The sequence below is a fragment of the Cucurbita pepo genome, chromosome LG09 (genome assembly GCF_002806865.2).
Source record: "Cucurbita pepo subsp. pepo cultivar mu-cu-16 chromosome LG09, ASM280686v2, whole genome shotgun sequence".
NCBI classification, from domain to species: Eukaryota; Viridiplantae; Streptophyta; class Magnoliopsida; order Cucurbitales; family Cucurbitaceae; genus Cucurbita; species Cucurbita pepo.
Genome location: NC_036646.1, coordinates 2,336,671 through 2,356,579, shown reverse-complemented (window position 1 = coordinate 2,356,579; position 19,909 = coordinate 2,336,671). Strand labels below are relative to the sequence as shown.

Sequence of the window (19,909 nt, the reverse complement as noted above, 5' to 3'; positions counted from 1 at the left end):
ATTTTTTTTTTTTTTTTTTCTTAATTTTTAATCACTTTGGTTCAGTTTGTGTCTTTTAAATATTTTGACAACCAAAATATAAAAGAACCCACCCAGCTGGAATAAGAAAAGTATAAATTTAAATATTTCATTATTTGCACGGTTTTTTTTTTTCTTCATAAATTTACATAATTTACAATTAAAGTTTTATTTAATTAATAAATTAACGGGAATTAAATCTCTTTCAAAAAAAATTAATTTATTAGAACTCGTTTGATATATATTTTAATCAAACTTTTAATTCACTTTGTTTTAGTACAAACTTGTTATGCACTTGTACAATTAAATATGGCGGGAAGTAAGCGTTTTGAAATGATAGAAAAAGTGTAACAGGCAAAGAATTTAACCGATTCATTCGGTTGAGTTCCACTTATGGCAACAAAAAAAAATTATATCAGTTCAATTATAGGGGAAAGGATCAGTTGTTGACTCAGTTATATGTATACCGAAATTCTCTTTTTCTCTTCGCAGGAGACAGAACGTTTTCACGATGGAAAGGATCAGTTGTTGACTCAGTTATAGGGGTTTTCCTTACCCAGAATGTTTCAGATCATCTTTCAAGGTAGGCCTATGATTTCGGTTAGAACTCTAGATCAAGATTATCATTGAAACAAAATAATGAACGAGTGGATAACATTGTTCTTTTCGTTCTTTACAGCTCTGCCTTCATGTCTCTAGCAGCACGTTTTCCTATAAAATCTACCAGGAACGTTAGAACTCAGGTTCAAGTTCAAACGAGCATAGTGGCCAACGAGTCAGCAGCTTGTATACTATATTCAGCAAATTCTATAAAATGGGAAGCTCGATTACTACCCCAGCCAAGGTTTGAGATGCCCCAGACGTCAATAAACCATCAAAATCAAGGAGTGAACTCAGGGACTGCAAATTTTTTCACAGAGGAAGGTAGTCAAGTTGTGGAGGAAGATAGTCAAGTTGTGGAGGAAGAAGTCATATCCTCGCAAGATTCCTTCGACTCGACAATCACACAGGGTACTGGAGGGGCTAGATCATGCTCTGGATCCAACTCAGAGGCTGAAGAACCCATTGTAAGTTACTACTCTAGCAGCACTCATTGTTCAAATTTCACAGATATCAAACAAGTGGAGACGACTACCATCAAACAGAATTCCTTCAGTGACTTGAATAGAACTACAGATGGGAAACAGGAGTCACTAATATCAGAATGGAATGAGCTTGATAATCTCAACGGTCATTCCTTAACAAATTTCCTTGTAAACATCGAAAACCAACACAAGCAAGAACCAGTTGCTCCTTCAAACAATCAGTCGCACTTGACCCCAGACTGTGGGGTATTGGAGGTTGAAGGCCGTGAAACATTCAGTGAAGAGAGCACATCTTCTGGGCCATCAATTGTATCTGGATGCTCCACAGAAAAGAATATGACTTGTCATAGCTTAAACATTAGGGGTCTCAAGCGAACTTTGGATAAAACTTGCGCTGAAGAGATTGGACAAGCAAGATCTCAAAAAACCATGATGGAGCATAGCGAATCTGTCGGTGAGCACTCCGTGCAACTACAGGGTAATGCTATTCAATCGGGACCTCATTGTGAGTATAAACTTCATGAGAATTATGAACCATGTAAGAGGATCAAGACTTCCCCATTAGGAAGTGCATCAGTTACCAATCCTCACCAAGAATTAGATGCATCAGCCAAAATGCAGAAAAATGGCCTCTCAAATGCCGTACATGTGCCTGCACACGCAGAAAAATTGCTTGATGCGGTGGATAGAACGCCTGGAAAGGGAAATCAAATTAACTTTTCAAATAATGAGGTCCACTCCCTATCTAAGGCAAATAATGGAGGAAATGTTAGCACTTCAAAACCAAAAAGAAGAAAGGTCAATAGTGAGAAAAATAGTACATTTGATTGGGATAGTTTGAGAAAGCAGGTGGAAGCCAATGGACAACTAAAAGAAAGAAGCAAGGATGCCATGGATTCAATAGACTACGAAGCAATCAGACTAGCCAGCATTCATGAAATTTCTAGTTCTATTAAGGAACGAGGAATGAACAACATGCTAGCTGAACGAATGAAGGTACGTACAAGCAGTTGAAATCTTTAAATGCCTATTTTTTACTTAGATCAATTACTAAACTAAGCAGTAATAACTTCTCTTTGCATTGTAAAATAATGTTGCAGGAATTTTTGGATCGCCTGATGAAAGATCATGGGAGCATTGATCTCGAATGGTTAAGAGATGTTCCTCCAGACAAAGCAAAGTATGGCATATTTTTTTTTTTTTATCAAACCTAGCTTCTTTACCAGATCTATTTATATAATTAATATAAAACCATATAACTGCTGCAGGGATTATCTACTGAGTATACGAGGACTGGGTTTGAAAAGTGTGGAGTGCGTTCGTCTATTAACGCTTCATCATCTTGCTTTCCCAGTATGATTTTTCACAGACAACCAATCATTTATCTAGAAGCTTAATAGAGGGGCTTCTAATATCACCTTAAATTGCTTTCTGCATAGGTTGACACAAATGTCGGAAGAATAGCTGTTCGACTTGGATGGGTCCCTCTTCAACCATTACCCGAGTCGCTTCAGTTACACCTTCTAGAACTGTAAGTAATACTGGATTGATGAGTGATCAGTTTTCTGTAATCCAAAACTTCTAACCTCCATTCTTTGTAGGTATCCAATGCTGGAGACCATTCAAAAATACCTGTGGCCAAGATTATGCAAACTTGATCAGCGAACACTGTAACCCCTCTATACATTCATTATTCATGTTTGATGACTAAAAAATAAGCAAAGTTGAATTAAGTTATACTTATAACTGACTTCTATTGTACAGGTATGAACTACACTATCAGTTAATTACATTTGGAAAGGTGAGGCCATAGACTCATAGCATCCCGTTCTTTAGGTCCTTCGGTATATCATTACCGTCACGGGCATAGACTGTAGATGCAATTTGTCTTTTTAAAGTACATAATGTATATGCCTTATGGAAGTGTTGATTCGTAATTGTGGCATCAGGTGTTCTGCACAAAGAGCAAGCCAAATTGCAATGCATGTCCAATGAGAGGAGAATGCAAGCACTTCGCAAGTGCTTTTGCAAGGTTTGTCAATTTCTTTCAAATTGCATGTATACAATCCTGCCTATGACTGACACCATCAGAATCTAGCTTTTCAACAATTTAGTATCTCATTGAGTATTGATCATGAAAGTTCCAATTCCAGAGATTATGTTTATAAATATAGAATCGTTGGAGGAAATCTCACGTTGACTAATTTTAGAAATGATCGTGAGTTTATAATTAAGGAATACATATCCATTGGTACGAGGCCTTTTGGGGAAGCCCAAAACAAAGCCATGAGCTTATGCTCAAAGTGGACAATATCATACCATTATGGAGGGTCGTGATTTCTAACATATGTATGCTTACCTTTTGAACTTTTGAACACTTAACTAAAGCATGAACTGTATCTAGTACAGTGCTCGACTTGCTCTGCCAGCACCGGAGGAAAAGCGCATTGTGCCTTCAACCAATCCTGTCGCCACAGAGAAACAGCCAGCTTTATTCACGAGACCTTTGCCAATTCTTGCTCCTGAAGCAAGCACTTCTACAGGAAATACCGTGCGCACCAGCAACTGTGAGCCAATAATTGAAGTACCAGCGTCACCCGAACCCGAGCCCAATGAGATAATAACCGAAAGTGATATTGAAGATGCATATTATGAGGATCCTGATGCTGATGAAATTCCTACCATCAAACTCAGCATGGAAGAATTCAGAACAACATTGCAAAATTTCATCCCTGAAGAAGACATGTCCAGAGCTTTAGTTGCCTTGAACCCAGAAGCTGCCCGTATCCCAATGCCAAAATTGAAGAATGTGAGCAGGCTACGGACTGAGCATCAAGTGTAAGTTGTTTTTCTACTTCCTCTATTTCATTTTTAATATAAAACAAGTAGACGCTGAATAAAAAAAAAATAAAAAAAAAAATAAAAAAATTAAACTAAGCAACTTTATTTTAGCATTAGGATAGTAACAATTTTGTCCATTTAGTAAGAAACAATAGAATCATTATAAGGGGAGAGGTGATAATCCATTAGATTTAACAATTTTTATAATTATGAGTTGAATTTGCATCTTGAGACGTTCTTCAATTGTGCTATCACAATGAAGCAAATTTTCTTTTTGACAATAAGAGCATGCATAGCTGATTTAGTCTAGAAATGGTAATTTATCTCATTGAATTTGATTGAAACAAGTGAATATCCTGGTTGATCAATGTCTAAAGTTTTGAAGCTGATTCCGCCGTTAAAATAAAAAATAAAGGAAATTTTGATCTTCAAGAATACCTTTTTTTCGTATGCTCATTCATTTTTCTCAATGAAATCTCGGTTTCGATAACTCGTCTTTTATCTAAATGCAGGTATGAACTTCCCGATTCACATCCTCTCTTACAAAAGGTAACATTTCCACTCAAGTTTGATAGAAGCACAGTAACGCAGCCGCCTTTAATTTTGTAATAACAATAAGTTATTTAAACATACAGATGGATAGACGAGAACCTGATGATCCAAGCCCATATCTTCTTGCGATATGGACGCCAGGTAAGCAGTACTCACTAGTCATATAAAGCAATGATTTTCTGTTTCCTTTTATCTGCCTGCTTCCTTTTTCCCCTTCTCCATTTTGGTGTCATCGTGGATGGCCAACAATGGTTTTAAGCAGACAAGGAGAGAATTATTTTAATTAACAATAATTTTTTTGTAAAAAAACTATGTATATATCCAAAATTCTTCAGGTGAAACAGCGAACTCGATTCAACCCCCGCAAAGTTGTGGGTCCCAAGACCCGAACAGGCTATGCAATGATGCAACGTGCTACACATGCAGTTGTAGAAGAGAAGCTAATTCTCAAACAGTCAGAGGAACGATCCTGGTAAGATATAACATGTATATATATATATATAGATAGATATATTATGTATGTATATGAACTTTAATTTATTACTATTTAAGAGTATTTTCATCTCTAAACATTTTTATTCTCCCTTGGAACATCGCAGATACCTTGCAGGACCGCAATGCGAGGGAGCTTCCCACTCAATGGAACATACTTCCAAGTTAATGAGGCAAGTCGTGTCCCAACACCATTATGATCTTTAATGCTCTATTTTGTTTTTAACCCCCGAGAATTTGAGCGATTTAATTTGAAAATTTTCTATTTCGCCTTTTAAATTAAGTAATTTCAAATCCAACATTTGATTTAAATGTTCAACTTCTAAAAATTTATTCCATTTTAGTTTCAAAATTTTCAAAATATCCATTTTAAAATTTCAGAATTGTTTTATTTTAGTCTTTCAACTTTTTAATAAACCACTATTTTATCTTTGTTTGTGACCAATTAATGGCACAACTTTAACGACCAATTTGTTTAAGTCCCTATTGGCTGTATATATATTACTTATTTTAAAATTCATGGACCAATTGAGCTTCATTAGAATTTTGATTTTCATTCATAAATTACGTTAGTCAAATTCTTTTTTCTTTTTTTTTTTTTTTCCTTTTTATTTCTAATAAACATCCCAACAAAATATTTTAATAGCAAGCATCTGAAACTGTAATTCTAATTCCAAACAAATTGATAATAACGATATTAACTTCTCAACATCAAGATGGCTTGAGACTGCATAATTTCTATTTTAACTTCTTGTTCAAATTAGCAGATGTTTGCAGATCATGAATCCAGTTCAAAACCTATCGATGTTCCAAGAAAATGGCTATGGAACTTACCCAGACGAACCGTCTACTTTGGTACATCAGTATCTACAATATTCAGGGGTAAGAATACACAGATTCAAGGATGTGATCTTCTTTNTTTTTTTTTTTTTTTTTTTTTTTTTTTTGTTATTATCAACAAACTGCTGAGTGCCGGGTTTAAGTAAGTAAATAAGAAAAAGTAACTAAATATATGAATTTTTTTGTCTCTAGGGCTAGTGACGGAGGAGATTCAGCTATGCTTTTGGAGAGGTATGTATTTTTCTAACTTGCTAAGTTTCTTGCATTGGGATCTAAATACAAGTAATGGTGGCCTAAATTTTTAACCTGGTCAGATATTAAAACATAAAATTCATACAAATAAGATAAAATTTATACACAAAAATAAAACGTAAATTTGCAAAAACATTTATACACAAAAATAAAACGTAAATTTGCAAAATTTTATTACCACAGTCGTGCATTGGTCAGATATGATCGCATTTGTCCACTATTTAGCATTTCTTAAATAGAAAAAATAAAATATTAATTTTTAACCAAATCATTTCAAAAGAGGAACCAGGAATGTTACCAGTGTTTGAAAATAAATTAAGAAATGTTTTACATGTTACATTGTACTTTTATTAAAAATAATATTTTAATAAATTACTCAAATTAAGTTAATAATTTAATGAAAACCTAATATAAATTAAAAATATTTAACGATTTTGTTGAATTAAGTTAATTATTTAATAAAAGTTACGTGACCTAATTTAATGGTGTATTATTTGAAACAAGTAGCATTACTTATTAATTTATTAAAATTTTAATAAACACAATCACGAAGAATTGAAGTTAATTTCGGGCAATTTAAAAAATATATTTTAAAAACATTGCACTCTTCATTTTGCATACATTAAATTAAAATTATCTTTTTCTCAAAAAGTATTTTTTCAGATAAGATTATCGTGATTTTACAATCAGTCATGGTATACTAAATAGAAAAACATCTTCAGTTTTGTTATACGCTTTATACATATAGTTATTTCTAAGTTGATTTCTAAAATTATAATACAAGAAAAATATAGGCTTAAATATTTTTTAAAATAGCGAAAAATAATGTCTTTTTAAAATCTTTAGTTTTTTCTTTTTGAAATTGAGAAACTAAAAAATAATCTAAAATCTTATGAAGAACAAGAATATTTTTCAAATGTTTTTTTTTCTTCATTAAAAATAAAATAAAAGACTATATATAAAATTATAAAATAAGCTAAAATTATAAAATACTTGTAAAATAAAATAAACTTATACGAGAAGGTTTATAATGAACTGGCTTTAAAAACAAATTTGAAAAACTAAAATAAGAACTTACAAATTTAAAATAATTAATTTTTCAATTAATACTTGTAATCCTAATATTTAGAAAACAGCAGTTCATAATCACAGGGAATCACTTCGAATTTAATTGATAAACATTTTAGAAGATAATGTTTGGGCTGAAAAAACCAGTAATCAATAATAATATATAAATAAATAATGCTTTAGTAAATCAATTTCATGAAACAAATTTTAAAAATAAATTGTTTTTTTCCACGGTGTTAAATTGTCGGACGCTGTATATTTGGGGTAAAAAATGTAATAAAATTAAGAAATGAAGATTTATCTAATTAATTTCTTTGAGTTTCCATCTTATTGTGTGTGTGTGTGTGTGTGTGTGTGTTGTAAATATGTATAATAAGACCATTTCAACTAATAAACAAATTTCTTAAGATAAATCTAAAATTTTTATATTTTTGTAAGACATTTTGATGTATATCATATTGTATAAAAATATAGCATAACGAAACAAGATAGTTAACTTTGTCTAAATAAAAAGCTTAAACAATTTTAAGCAATTTATAACATCTAAATCTTAATTTAAATTGAAAAACACAACAAACCAAAATCAGATCAGCTTTACCGTAAATGGTAGGCTCAGGCAGTACTTACAAAATACTGCAGAAAAGACCGTAAAGCATGTCCTTAAATACTAAGGCTTCATTTTCTTTTTTTGCTTTGTTTCTTTTCTCTCCTTTATTTTCATTTTTATATTCTTTTAGAGGGGCTCAAAACTCGAGTATATTAATAATAAAGCTTTTAAAGGTATAAAGAATAAGGTCTATGTTTTTAGAATCCCTTGATATAGCATACAGCCTGTGTTCCAGTTAGTGTTTCAATTAACAGAGTGGTTTATGTGGAGGGAAGGGAAAACCACAGTAGGTCATTACCTCAACTAGGCTGTTCCTTGTTTAAAACTTATTGCATGGAAAATATCAATAGTTTTAAGTGCCCCAAAAATTGGAAAAATATAAATCTTACCATTACCTCTATGACCAACTCATCATGGAAAAGCTGAGATTTAGTTGATAAATGTTGTTGGAAATGATTTATAAGGAGCTTTTTTACACTGAAGTTCGGCTTGTGGGTAGGAAAATTCGAATCTCTAACCTTAAGAGCTATACTTAAGTTCGCCTTGTCAATACATCCTATGAATTACCTCGGGAAGCTAGGGTTTCAACCAAGAGACCTAAACACAATAAAACCAATGTTGGAGGGAGCCAAGTAAAAGGGGAAGGCAATTTGAAAATTTCATCCCAAACAACCTTATGGTCTGGCTAGTTGTTTTTCAGGGAGCAATTAGGTGTTGTGTCTAACGAGCCAATAGGTATTTCTGTGTATTGATTGGTTATTCAACCTACTAAACCCACCTATACAGAAAACATATCTTTTCCAAGGGCATAGTAAAAGTTAGCTAGCACTGTTAAAGTTAACTTACTTCCTAACTATTTGTTAAATGCATCACTTGTAGCAATTTCATTGGCCTGTTTCCATTAGATTTCATCCCCTCCAATACTCATGCCTATCATGATTCCAAAGAACTAAGGAGTATTTCTTTACAAGAACTCTTTATGATCATCTCACAAAGGAAGAATGTAGTAAGAGCAATCTTGTGGGAGATATGGAAAAGGAAATGAAAGGATTTTCCAAGAGAATTATGACCTTTCGGATATAATTGGGAGGATCTTACAAACTTAGGCTTTTCATTTTATCTGTGTACCTTAATAAAAAGGATCTCCTACTAGGAATTTGTAGTTAGATTAAGAACTTCAGAGAAGCGAAAAGACTATCAGTAAAGAGGTATCTGCCTGTAACGTCATCTCATCTTCATGCTAACAAGGTATGTTTCAATATTTAGAAACATACAAATGATTTCATACCACCCATAGTGAGAAGATGATCACCTTGATAGTTGATAAGCCTTGCCATGATGTACCAAGGGTTCTGATCATCCGTAACTGAGGTAGAAAAAAGTAAAGGTCAGGAAAACTTGAGAAATATCTGAGTGAATAAATTTGCCAAGGAAAAAATGAGGACGATCCACTTAATAATGACAACATGGCAAGGGAAGATTAGGGAGCATCAAATATCTAAACTTTCTTATTATGCATTCAAGTAAGAATCTTACCTTATGGTCTATCAACTATATGTATTTCTGTTTGTGTGTTCTGCGGACAAGCTAAATTTTGAGTAATTTTGCAGGTTTTGTTTGTGTCAGAGGATTTGATCGGAAAACAAGGGCACCCCGACCTTTGATTGCTAGATTGCACTTTCCAGCAAGCAAGCTGGCCAAGATGAAGAACGAAAACACAGAATAGTCTACTTTTTAAGCAAAAGGGCAGAAAGTAAGAGCGAGAGCACAGAAAGGGATAGCTGACTGCTAAAGAAGATTTTCAACTAACCTATTGGTCTACATTTTTAATTATTCTTGGTCTAACGTGAAATGCAATAGCTGCATGTTAGCCAAGCGGCAGAGGAAGAAGTTACCAAATTGAAATTTTAGAATCCATAAGTGAGATGTAGTCTCTACCCTATTGATATTCATATGATCATTCTCAATTAATGCTCGAAACAGAGCCCATTCTTCAAATCTTGCCTGCATCTATTTTTTCTTCCAGAAAGATTTAACCTTTTTGTGCTTGCTCTCATGGTATTTTAATGGTCAAAAGTTGAAAGTTGGTATCTATCACCAAGAGAAGAATGAATGCAGAATCCATGTCAATGAGAGTAGGTATCCAGCATAGTTGGCATGAAAAGATTGTAGAGAAGGCTTGAATGCATAAATGAACAAAAAGCAATAGCAATGGAACAAACTTGTCAGAGTTATTCGTCAATACCTCAAAAATGAAACAGTGTGCAGCACCGCCAAACACTGCAAGAAAAAGAACAGTACTCACACAATGAACAATGGGCAGAAACCTACGACTTATAGGTAAATAAATGCATAGCACTGTCAAACTAACATTTATCAAAAATCATGTTCAGTTACTTACGGATCATAACATGCCTGAGCGAATACTGTACGCACTTGACATTAAATCCAGGAAGCTATTTGCGTGGTCAGCTACTTTACAAGATATGAAGCTTCAAACAGTTGAGAATCACAAATCCATGATCCAAGTGTGGAAAGCTACGCCAAAGTGAGGACTCAATTTAAAGTCCCTTCAAAATATTATAAGCGCTAAAGTTATGCAAGAAGTGAGCTTCGGAGCAAGGAGCAATAAACAAGACAACGAAGAGGAGAAAAATAATCAAAAGGAAACGATCAGAATGAAAGTAGTCGAAGACCTCAAGCAGAGTTGTAATGGCTCGAAGACCTCAAGCAGAGTTGTAATGGCTAAGTGAGGGATGCCACCAATTATTCCCACCGCAATAGTTTCGTATAAAAAATTGACAACTAAAAGCAACACCAAAACAGGTATGCAGTGACAAATAGCGAATGAGAACCTTAAGTTCAGCAGTACATTGAACAAACAACGCTTGATTGCTGTATCTACGTCCACTGTAGAAAAATATAAGCACATACAACACAACGACAAATGATGCATAGCCACATTTAGACCAAGAAAATGTCAGCTGAACAATAAAAAAAGTATAAGCCGTGCTCATTCATAACTAAGTTCAAGTCTATTCAATATCCTTCAAGCTTAAATCTCAGGTGGCACTTTTGTCATTGGATCATGACACAGTGAACTGGAAGCAGAAAAGGCATTTTTAAATCAAAAACTCATATATGATTCAAAGTGCAGGAACAAAACTCCTAGTTTCAAGCCAAGGAATTTCAAGTACCAATAGCAACATGTACCAGAGACAAATTTATATACCAAACTTCTTATATAAGATACACATTGGATGTGGTATATGTAAGTTGACATGCAAAAAATGAGTTTTAAAAGGAAATATGTGGATCAAAATAATATTTGATACTATTTGGAAATGTGTAACTAGAGCACTCCTATGGCACGTTTGGCTCGAGAAGAATCTTCGTACATATGAAGATAGAGCTTTTACTTGTGAGATTTATTGGTAGAATGTACAGTACACCTCATCTCGGTGATTTTTAATCATAGGGCATTCTTTTGTAACTACAAACATAACGTGACTGTGAACAATTGAAAAGCCCTTGAATTCTTTTGTGGGTGGTGTTTCCCTCTTCCCCAAGCCCTTAAGATGTTTTCCTCTCACTTGTTAATATACTTAAGTTTCTTATAAAATAGAATATTAGCAATATTAAAGGACAATATAACAAATGATCAAACAAAAACACGGATATTTCAAAGATTATAATCAGCACGTTGATGAACTGAGGTATAATCAGCAAGTTCTCCAAATGACAGCAGACTTTTTTTTCTTTTCAAACATGATGCAACCGTGCTCATGAAATCACTGTTTTACATACCCATTGTCTAACAGAACTACTTTGGTTCTTAAAAAGAAAAAAGAACAGTTCATCTTTGAGAGTACAGGAAGACAAGTCCTGAAAAATAATTATTCAAATAGGTTTTGAACCAAACAAAAAACATAAGTGTAACTTTTAAGAAACAAAAAGACTGAAGTTATAGTCTAGACAAGATATTTCATAATTCTTTTCGTTACAACTTTGATCTGCATAGTGTACTACATTAAAAACACGAGCTTAATAGATTCAATTGACCTCTCATACCACACCTTTCTAATATTAGAAACCATGATGTCCATTGCTGTGCATAATCAGCTAGCATTTATTATATGAACTAAGTATTTCAGTTCTATTTTTCCAGAAAGACATTTCAGAAGTTCAAGTAATGTTTCAAAGACAATCTGAATACGATAAACACTGTCAACCTTAACTGGATTGATCATGGAAATAAGAATAGTCGAAGAGGATTTTGAGAGTAAAGTCAGAGTTTGGTCTGTTTCAGGCTGGGGGAGGGGTTTACATAAAATTTCAGTCACACCAGGTAGTAGCTAACAAAAAGCTTATGGTTATTGCTTATACACACTGAATACACATGCTAAGGCCTTTTCCAAGGTAGAGTTGGAACAAATCTGACAAAACAAACCAGAAGCCCAAGCCTCTTGAGTAATCTCATATCACTAGAATGCTTTCAAGCAATATACTGAAGGGTCTCGATTTACATTCTTTTATATAGGTAATACAGTTAATCTCATATCACCAGAATGCATCTGAGCAATATACTTGAGAATCTTGATTCACATTCTTTTATATAGGTAATAAAGTTAATCTCATATTACTAGAATGCTTTCGAGTAAATTGAGAACACCGTCAACAAGAAAGGCAGAACTTAATACTTGTAACTTCCTCCATATATGTTCAATATCAGTCTAAAAATTTACATCAAAATAGATGCATTGTATGCAATGTTAAGACGTGAGGTACGCACAAAAGCTCCTACCAGCCTAACCATACGATGGAAGCACATATTGTACATTATAAAAAATAAAAACTCTAAAAAGGTGTCCACAAAAACAAGTCTTGAACTCCATAGACATTGCAATTTTTTTATAAAAGTTCAAAGTTTCCAACACAAACAGTCAAGAAAAAAATGGATAATACTAACCGTTGTTTGCCTAAATATACTTTTCTGTAGGAATTCAATTTTATTGCTAAATGAAACGTACAAAGGGAGACCAGGCCAAAAAAATCAAGTTGCAAAAAGAGTCAGAAGTTTGCAATAAACAATGAAGAAACCAATAATATTATCTTTAGTTGACAGCATAAAGGAGAAAAGGGAGCCAAAGATGAAGAAACAGCTGAGGGACAGATGATTTTTCTGCATGAATTGAAAGGGAAAAAAGTATGGGTGTCAAAACATATATGGACCTATATACACGGGCAAGTTTGCCATTATAGACACGAGAATGGATGACCAAGGTGAGCCTAGTACAGATGAATCAAATGTGTGCCTGTATAAGTGCATAGTTACAATTATTCCTCAAGGAAAAAGATAGGTGGCTATGCATGTTGTTTTAGTTCTGTCTTCCATGTAAATGTTAAGATGTTTTTGCATGCTCAACAATGCATATCAAAACAACTACATATTTATAACCACAATTCCTCAACGGTTATGATAATTCCTTGATGAGTTAATATAACAACAAGCTAACCATGTTAAATGAATCTGATCAATCAGAGTCAAACAATTTGTGCAGACAAAATTTTGAGATTTATCTAAACGAAAATAATGCATACTGTATGCTTCTCCAAACAAATTTGATGTTTCAGATAAGATTCTCGCATCCTAACTCCAAACTCAGACAACCAATACCACAATCAAGACAGATGTAGCCAAACATTTGTTAACTTGTAGATCTTTGACTAATGTATGTTCAAGCGAGCACATTACTACTTTATAACCAACAATTATATGTACGACTAACTTCATCCACAAATAAATGTGAATGAGAATTGTGATGGCTCTGATGAACACAATCAAAGATAAATAGAGGAAATTGTAAAACGGAGATCTCAAGTTTACAGCTCAGAACTGTGATATGCAAATTGAAGCAAGTTCTACACATTTACCAAACACCGGGAAAAAAGCAAGAAAAACAATAAATCTCTGCTTGATCTCGAATACTTAGAAGTTTAAAAGTTAATCAAGCATTTTATTGGAAAATTATATTGTTCTTGTCTCTATGACCTAAACAAGAGTCATAAATTCGTATTATCTTCCAATGAAATTTAAAAGCATTCGCCAGATTACTCAACATCAAACGTCCGTCACATTACACCAACAGTACACTGGCAAAACACTTTCTACTGTAAAAAACGAAGTCACGCCAGGTCTCGATCATCCACAACTATCAGATAAATTAAATCACATCTCCAGAAGAGATTACAACTAAATAACCTAAGAACAACAGCCGTAAAAAAAATGAAGAAATATACACGATAAGAAACAGAACATAACGACTCTCCCTCTCTCTTATCTGTTGCTGCTTAACAACAAATCGTACGGACATATACATACAGCTTTTACACCACGATTTCTCCGAATACAAACGCGAACACATAGAAAAACCGAACGAACAGAGATGAAAATAACAAATCAAGAAGCAAAAACCACAAAAACCTAGGGTTTTTTTCTATCGCATCATGAGTTTCCGATTCAAAAAATCTAAATAGAGTAAAACGCACCAGTGATTGATTCGGCTTGAATCATCAGAATCCGAAAGAGACATCGACGAAGCTCCATGCATTTGGCGATGAAAAATGCAGAGAGACGGAGAGACAGAGATAGAGAGAGAAGAATAAGAAGAAGAACGGAAAGAAGAAACAAACGGCCATGGCGAGAACCGAGAAGTTTCTAAATATGGAGAGCTTTTTTCGAGGGATTGGTTTCGCGCCTCTTTGTGTAGCAACTTTGTAAGTTCCCTCCGAACTATATTTAATCGCGCGGGTGGGAGGGACGAGGGTGCATGCTTTTTCGGTGAAACGTGTGGGGAGACAAAATCAAATGACAAAATCGCTTTTCTTGCTTGAAATCGGGGATGTGAGAGCGAGAAAGATCACAATTTAGCCGTACGATCCAGCCACTATCACTCCACGTCAAATCTAACCGTCCAATTTTATTTTATTTTATTTTATTTTATTTTATTTTATTTTATTTTATTTAAATGATGGGTTAACTGTTTAATTTTTATAATAAATAATTTGCCCTCGAGGGTTTATTATTTTTTCTTTTAAGAGTGGGAGTGGAATATATAATAAATAATTAAATAATTGCATAACCGTCCTAATGTTACCACTTACGAATGAGTCACAATGCTCAAAAATAGTTCCATATAACGAATTATTTAATAGCTATCTCTATTTTTTTAAAAGCTACAAAAAAATAATGCTTTTTTATTCTCTTTAATGATAATGCATAATTTAAATATAAAAGACGTTTTTTTTTATTGATATTCGTAGTTCTATAATCTACCACATTGTTTTTTTTTTTTTTTTTTAAGGAATCACGTTTTTTTAAAATTTGAATGGATTCGATAACGTTTCAAATTTTAAGATCATTGACAAATAAAATCAAACGAGTGAATATTTTAATTTTAAAAAATATTTAAAAATAAAATCAAATAGAGTGAATATTTAAATATTTAAAATATTATTAAGAAAAATAATGTTGGTTACTTTTGTCTGATACCACTTGTCAGAATTGCACTTTGATGGCAACTCACTTACAATTATGTGGCACTCACTTCCCAGGAACAAGTGAGTTAAGCCTATTTGTTATTGCGTCGCGCCTACTGCCAAGCGACGTATGCTCAAGCCTCTAGCCCCGGTTCAAGAAGAAAGATAAACGGGGGCATAGAGATTTGAAATTGGTGTTATATGGGAATGTAAGCAAAAATGCAACAACAACGGCTTATTGCACAAGACTTTTAGTTTAGTTAAGGCATTAGTTTGTGTAGGAAGACAAACCCATGGTATATAAGTCAATAGGTCAATTAAAAATTAAATGCACAGTACGTAAGTACATGGCAACTTGTCATGACCTCATTGCATGTATCATTAAAGATGTCGTCTCGGACACAGATTCAAATTAAAAAAACTCTAGGATTCTAAATTTTCCACGGAAAGTTGATTGACTGGAATTAGAAATCTTGGAGTTTACGAAACCTAGTTTTGGGTGTAGGGTTGGGTTCGGTATAAAAATAAAAATAAAAAAAAAAATCTCTAATTTTGTGATTCATATCTGTCGTTAAAGCAAAACCTTCCGGACGTACACCACTTTGTTCAACAAGAAGATTTCTTTTTTTAATATTCACGAGTGTCTGGACCAGATTGCACGTGTCTTGATCATTCTCACGAGACAACAAGGTAACTTGTAGGACATTAAATCACTAATTAGTTGACTACCGTGACTCGAACCTATTCCCTCCGATCCCTTTGTCATTTAGTTGACTATTTCATCCGGTTTCTAGGTCGTGAATAAATTGTTCAACACCTTTCCAATTAGCAAAGGGAGAATAGGAACAGTTACACACCACAGCAATAATACATTCTAGATAAACTACCCACCTTGCAATGTTCATCTCCTCCCGAAAACACGGTGCGACGGTTAGACATTTTTAGGCGAAAGAGTGGTTTTTCAGGATTGGTTGTTGTATGTCACCACCTCCCACCTATCCTACACATTCGATCAAGGTTGTCACTGTGAAGCTATAGTTAACGTGCACGGAGTCTTACCATCTAGCTGTTAGTACTCCGCATCTTTACGGAGAATTCAATGTCACTCGGTCCACGTTGGAGACAACGGGGCAACCCTTACACCATTCGTGTAAGTTGCTACTTATACAACAAGAAATTTCTCTATCTTAGCACAGTTATAGCTATTGTCACCGTTTACCCGGGCTTCCATTCAAAGCTTATAACACTTCTCCACTCGACCTTCCAGCACTAGACAGGTTGTCAGACTCTATACATCGTGTTACCACTTAGCAGAGTACTATGTTTTCAATAACCAGTTGATATCTCCTAGTATGTGTCGCTTTCCTAATCAAAAGATAGGAGAGCACTGCTTCTCCCGAAGTTACGGGATCATTTTGCCGAGTTCTTTCGACATTGTTTTCTCAAGCGCTCTAGTATACTCTACTTGTTCATCTACGTCGATTTTAAGTGCGGTCAGTTCATCGGGAGGGCGCCGCTTAGCCCAACGAGCGATCAGAAACTTTCATATATCCAATGCTTCAAATAAGAGAATTTTGATACAATTTATTCCTAGGCTGCTCTTTCGCCTCTCAGTTGTGGTGGGCTCTCTTCAGGACCTTTGGAGTTCAAGAGGCCTTTCCTTGGCTGGTGGTTTTGGGTTTAGAAGAAGCCTAACGTGCGTTTGGGTATCTATTGGCAAGTTTGACCAGACAAAAACAAGACCAACTTTAAGGAAGAGTACAAATATTTGGTAGTTATTTTCGAGTACTCTTAAACAGGACTAACTTCCGGGCTCAGCCTATTCACTGACACATCACCCGATGTTTGGCTTTGATGCCATTTGTAACAGCTCCTTCCAGACTACCCCACGAGGTTTTCTAAAATACGTATGCTAGGGAAAGGTTTCTACACTCTCATAAAGAATATTTCATTATTCTCCTCCCCAACAGATGTGGGATCTCACAATTCACCTCTTACAGGGCCCAGCGTCTTTGCGGGCACTCGTTCCCTTCTTCAATCGATGTGGGACCCTCCAATTCACCCCCTTCAGAATCTGGCACACCGCCTCGTGTCCACCCCCTTCAGTGTCTGGTTGTGATACCGAGAGGTTTCCACATCCTTATAAAGAATGTTTCATCATCCTCCTCCCAACAGATATGAGATCTCGCAATCCACCCCTTACAGGACCCAGCGTCCTCGCTAACACTCGTTCCACATCCAATCGATGTGGGACCCCCCAATCCCCACCCCCTTTGGAGCCTAACGTCCTTATTAGCACACCGCCTTATGTCCACCTCCTTTGAAACTCAGCCTCCTCGCTAGCACATCGCTCAATATCGGGCTCTAATACCATTTGTAACAAACCAACCCAACCGTAAGTAGATATTGTCCTCTGGGCTTTTCCTTTCGGGCTTTCCCTCAAGGTTTTTAAAACGGGCCGGCTAGTGAGAGGTTTCTATGTTCCTATAAACAATGTTTCGTTCTACTCCCCACGATGTGATCTCACACCATATAATAGCTAGAATACCTGAAGATAGCAATTTCAAGCTTCAAAACGTGACAAAACACAACTAAAAGCTCGATTTCACCATCAATTTATACACAGAGGACATAGATTTACAATGGAAAATCCAACAAATCAACCATAAAAGGGACTTCACAAGCTTGTTATTTTTGTTGTTCTTCTTCTATAGTAATGTAATTAGAACGAAACAAGAAGCGCAGCAGTAAAACCTGAACGCTTGCCCAACCAAGCAAACCAGTCAGCGCAACCGCCCTCGCCGCCGTTGGATCCCTTCGCCCCATTTCTTTCTCCTTCTCTTTCCTTAATATTTCCGCCCAATCCGTCGCCGTTCCGACTCTGGTTCACTTTTTTCGCGCGTGCTATGGCCGGGAAAGTTACCGGAATCTGCAGCCGTTCGCGGCATCCATGTCTGTCGGGTGAGGGAAACAATACGAGGAACTGGGCAGTGGAAAACTCGTGTGTATTGTCCAATCACACTCTTTTAGCAGCCTTTAACTCAACAAATAGTAAATCGTGTGAAATTCGGTCTTTACAAACAATTTTAATACATGCTGAAGTCTCCATCCACGTTTGAAACAAATGTTTTAGGTGTTACACGAACATACTCTCCACAATGATATGATATTGTCCACTTTAAACATAAGCTCTCATGGGTTTGCTTTGTGTCTCTCCAGATCTCATACGAATGGACAGAATATTATTTGATTATAAACTCATCATCATTCCCTAAATTAGTGAACATCATCCAACATTATCTAACCCAACGGGGTTAAGCTCAATCATTATATGAGCGACTATATTAAAAAAATGATTTAAGATCTAAATAAATTTAAGAAAATGATTTAGGGATTTTATGAATAAATTTAGAAAAAAATGATTCAAATATTTAATAAAAACAAAATTTTAGGAATCTATTAACTATCTCCTAATATAAATACCCTTCACTCTACTTAGCTTATCATCCCAAGAAATCACAAGCAATACAAGCTGTGGTTTCTATGTTTTGTAAATCTATAAACAATGGTTTTTTTTGTAAATCTCTTATCGATTGGTCTTTAATAAAGTGTGCGAGCGTTTCGACCGTTGTGTTCAACAAAGAATTGACCATAAGATATTTTGAGGCATGTATACATGATTTTGGTGACGGGTCATACAACTCATATATGATATGGAATCAAGTAAAAAGAGTTTAGAACGGACGTTCATTAACCACACATTTTGAACAAGAATGACTAAAACTTTGGACTTTTAAATTAAATATCAGTGAGAAATGATCTTACGGATTATTAAATTAATTAAATAACATATAAATATTGACAAATCATAAGAGAATGATAAAACTATATTAAATATAAAATTTTAATATTTTTTTCTTTATTAAAAAAGTACAAATAAATATATATTTTTAACATTTTAAAAAAATAATAAAAATATATTATTATTTATGAGCATTTAATTTAGAAGTATTATTTAAATAAAAGTACAAATATTATTTACTTATTATTATTATTGTTGTTGTTTTAAGGGGGAGGGAGATTATAGAATGATGACATGAAAAGAAGCGCAGCGGTAGCTTTTTTGGCGGTCGTCTCAGTCTCCTCCACTCTCCACTCTCCCTCTGCAGATCTCTCCCACGCTATTTTCCGGCGTGGTCCCCACACCGTTGGTCTGTCCGTACACGGCTCCCTGACTGCCTGTGATGTACAGCTGTCGTGAATAGAGAGGAATAGAAATGGCGCCACATTCCCTTTTAGGCAAAGACAAAACCCACTTCCCCGACAAAATCCTTTCATTTTCTTTATTATTATTTTTTATATTTTAAAAAAATGGAATAAATTATACTAAATCAAATTAAATGTGATTAAAAAAATATTTCTTTTCCTTCTTTTTTGCTAATATAGTCTCTTATTGATTGATAAATTATAAAAGTTATAATTGCCCTAAATTATAGTCTTTCAAATTCTTCCATGTGACCCCTCCTTTATTAATTAAGACGTTTTTTTAATAATAATAAATAAATAAATAAAAAAGAGGGCAACGACCCGTTAGGTCCCCACAAATTTGTGAACG

At 34.5% G+C, this 19,909-nt stretch overlaps 1 protein-coding gene and 1 long non-coding RNA gene across 3 annotated transcripts in view; one reads left to right on the top strand and one right to left on the bottom strand.

Moving 5' to 3' along the window:
* LOC111802719 (transcriptional activator DEMETER-like) overlaps window positions 1–9,753 on the top strand; it is a 14,582-nt gene extending 4,829 nt beyond the window's left edge. For both annotated transcript variants that reach the window (XM_023687186.1, XM_023687185.1), the window contains 16 exons: window positions 511–601; window positions 698–2,099; window positions 2,204–2,283; window positions 2,372–2,456; window positions 2,543–2,634; window positions 2,705–2,773; window positions 2,868–2,904; window positions 3,053–3,135; window positions 3,513–3,941; window positions 4,457–4,493; window positions 4,580–4,637; window positions 4,832–4,968; window positions 5,096–5,161; window positions 5,756–5,870; window positions 6,021–6,059; window positions 9,366–9,753. In XM_023687186.1, the coding sequence (XP_023542954.1) occupies window positions 511–601; window positions 698–2,099; window positions 2,204–2,283; window positions 2,372–2,456; window positions 2,543–2,634; window positions 2,705–2,773; window positions 2,868–2,904; window positions 3,053–3,135; window positions 3,513–3,941; window positions 4,457–4,493; window positions 4,580–4,637; window positions 4,832–4,968; window positions 5,096–5,161; window positions 5,756–5,870; window positions 6,021–6,059; window positions 9,366–9,481 (2,936 nt within the window). In that variant the 3' untranslated portion in view covers window positions 9,482–9,753. The remainder of the gene's footprint in view (window positions 1–510; window positions 602–697; window positions 2,100–2,203; window positions 2,284–2,371; window positions 2,457–2,542; window positions 2,635–2,704; window positions 2,774–2,867; window positions 2,905–3,052; window positions 3,136–3,512; window positions 3,942–4,456; window positions 4,494–4,579; window positions 4,638–4,831; window positions 4,969–5,095; window positions 5,162–5,755; window positions 5,871–6,020; window positions 6,060–9,365) is intronic.
* LOC111802720 lies at window positions 7,073–14,591 on the bottom strand. The gene is made up of 4 exons (XR_002816293.1): window positions 14,305–14,591; window positions 10,157–10,293; window positions 10,001–10,035; window positions 7,073–9,121 (listed from the first exon to the last, which is right to left on the bottom strand). It is a non-coding gene; the product is annotated as an uncharacterized LOC111802720 (long non-coding RNA).
* Between the last annotated feature and the right edge of the window lie 5,318 nt (window positions 14,592–19,909).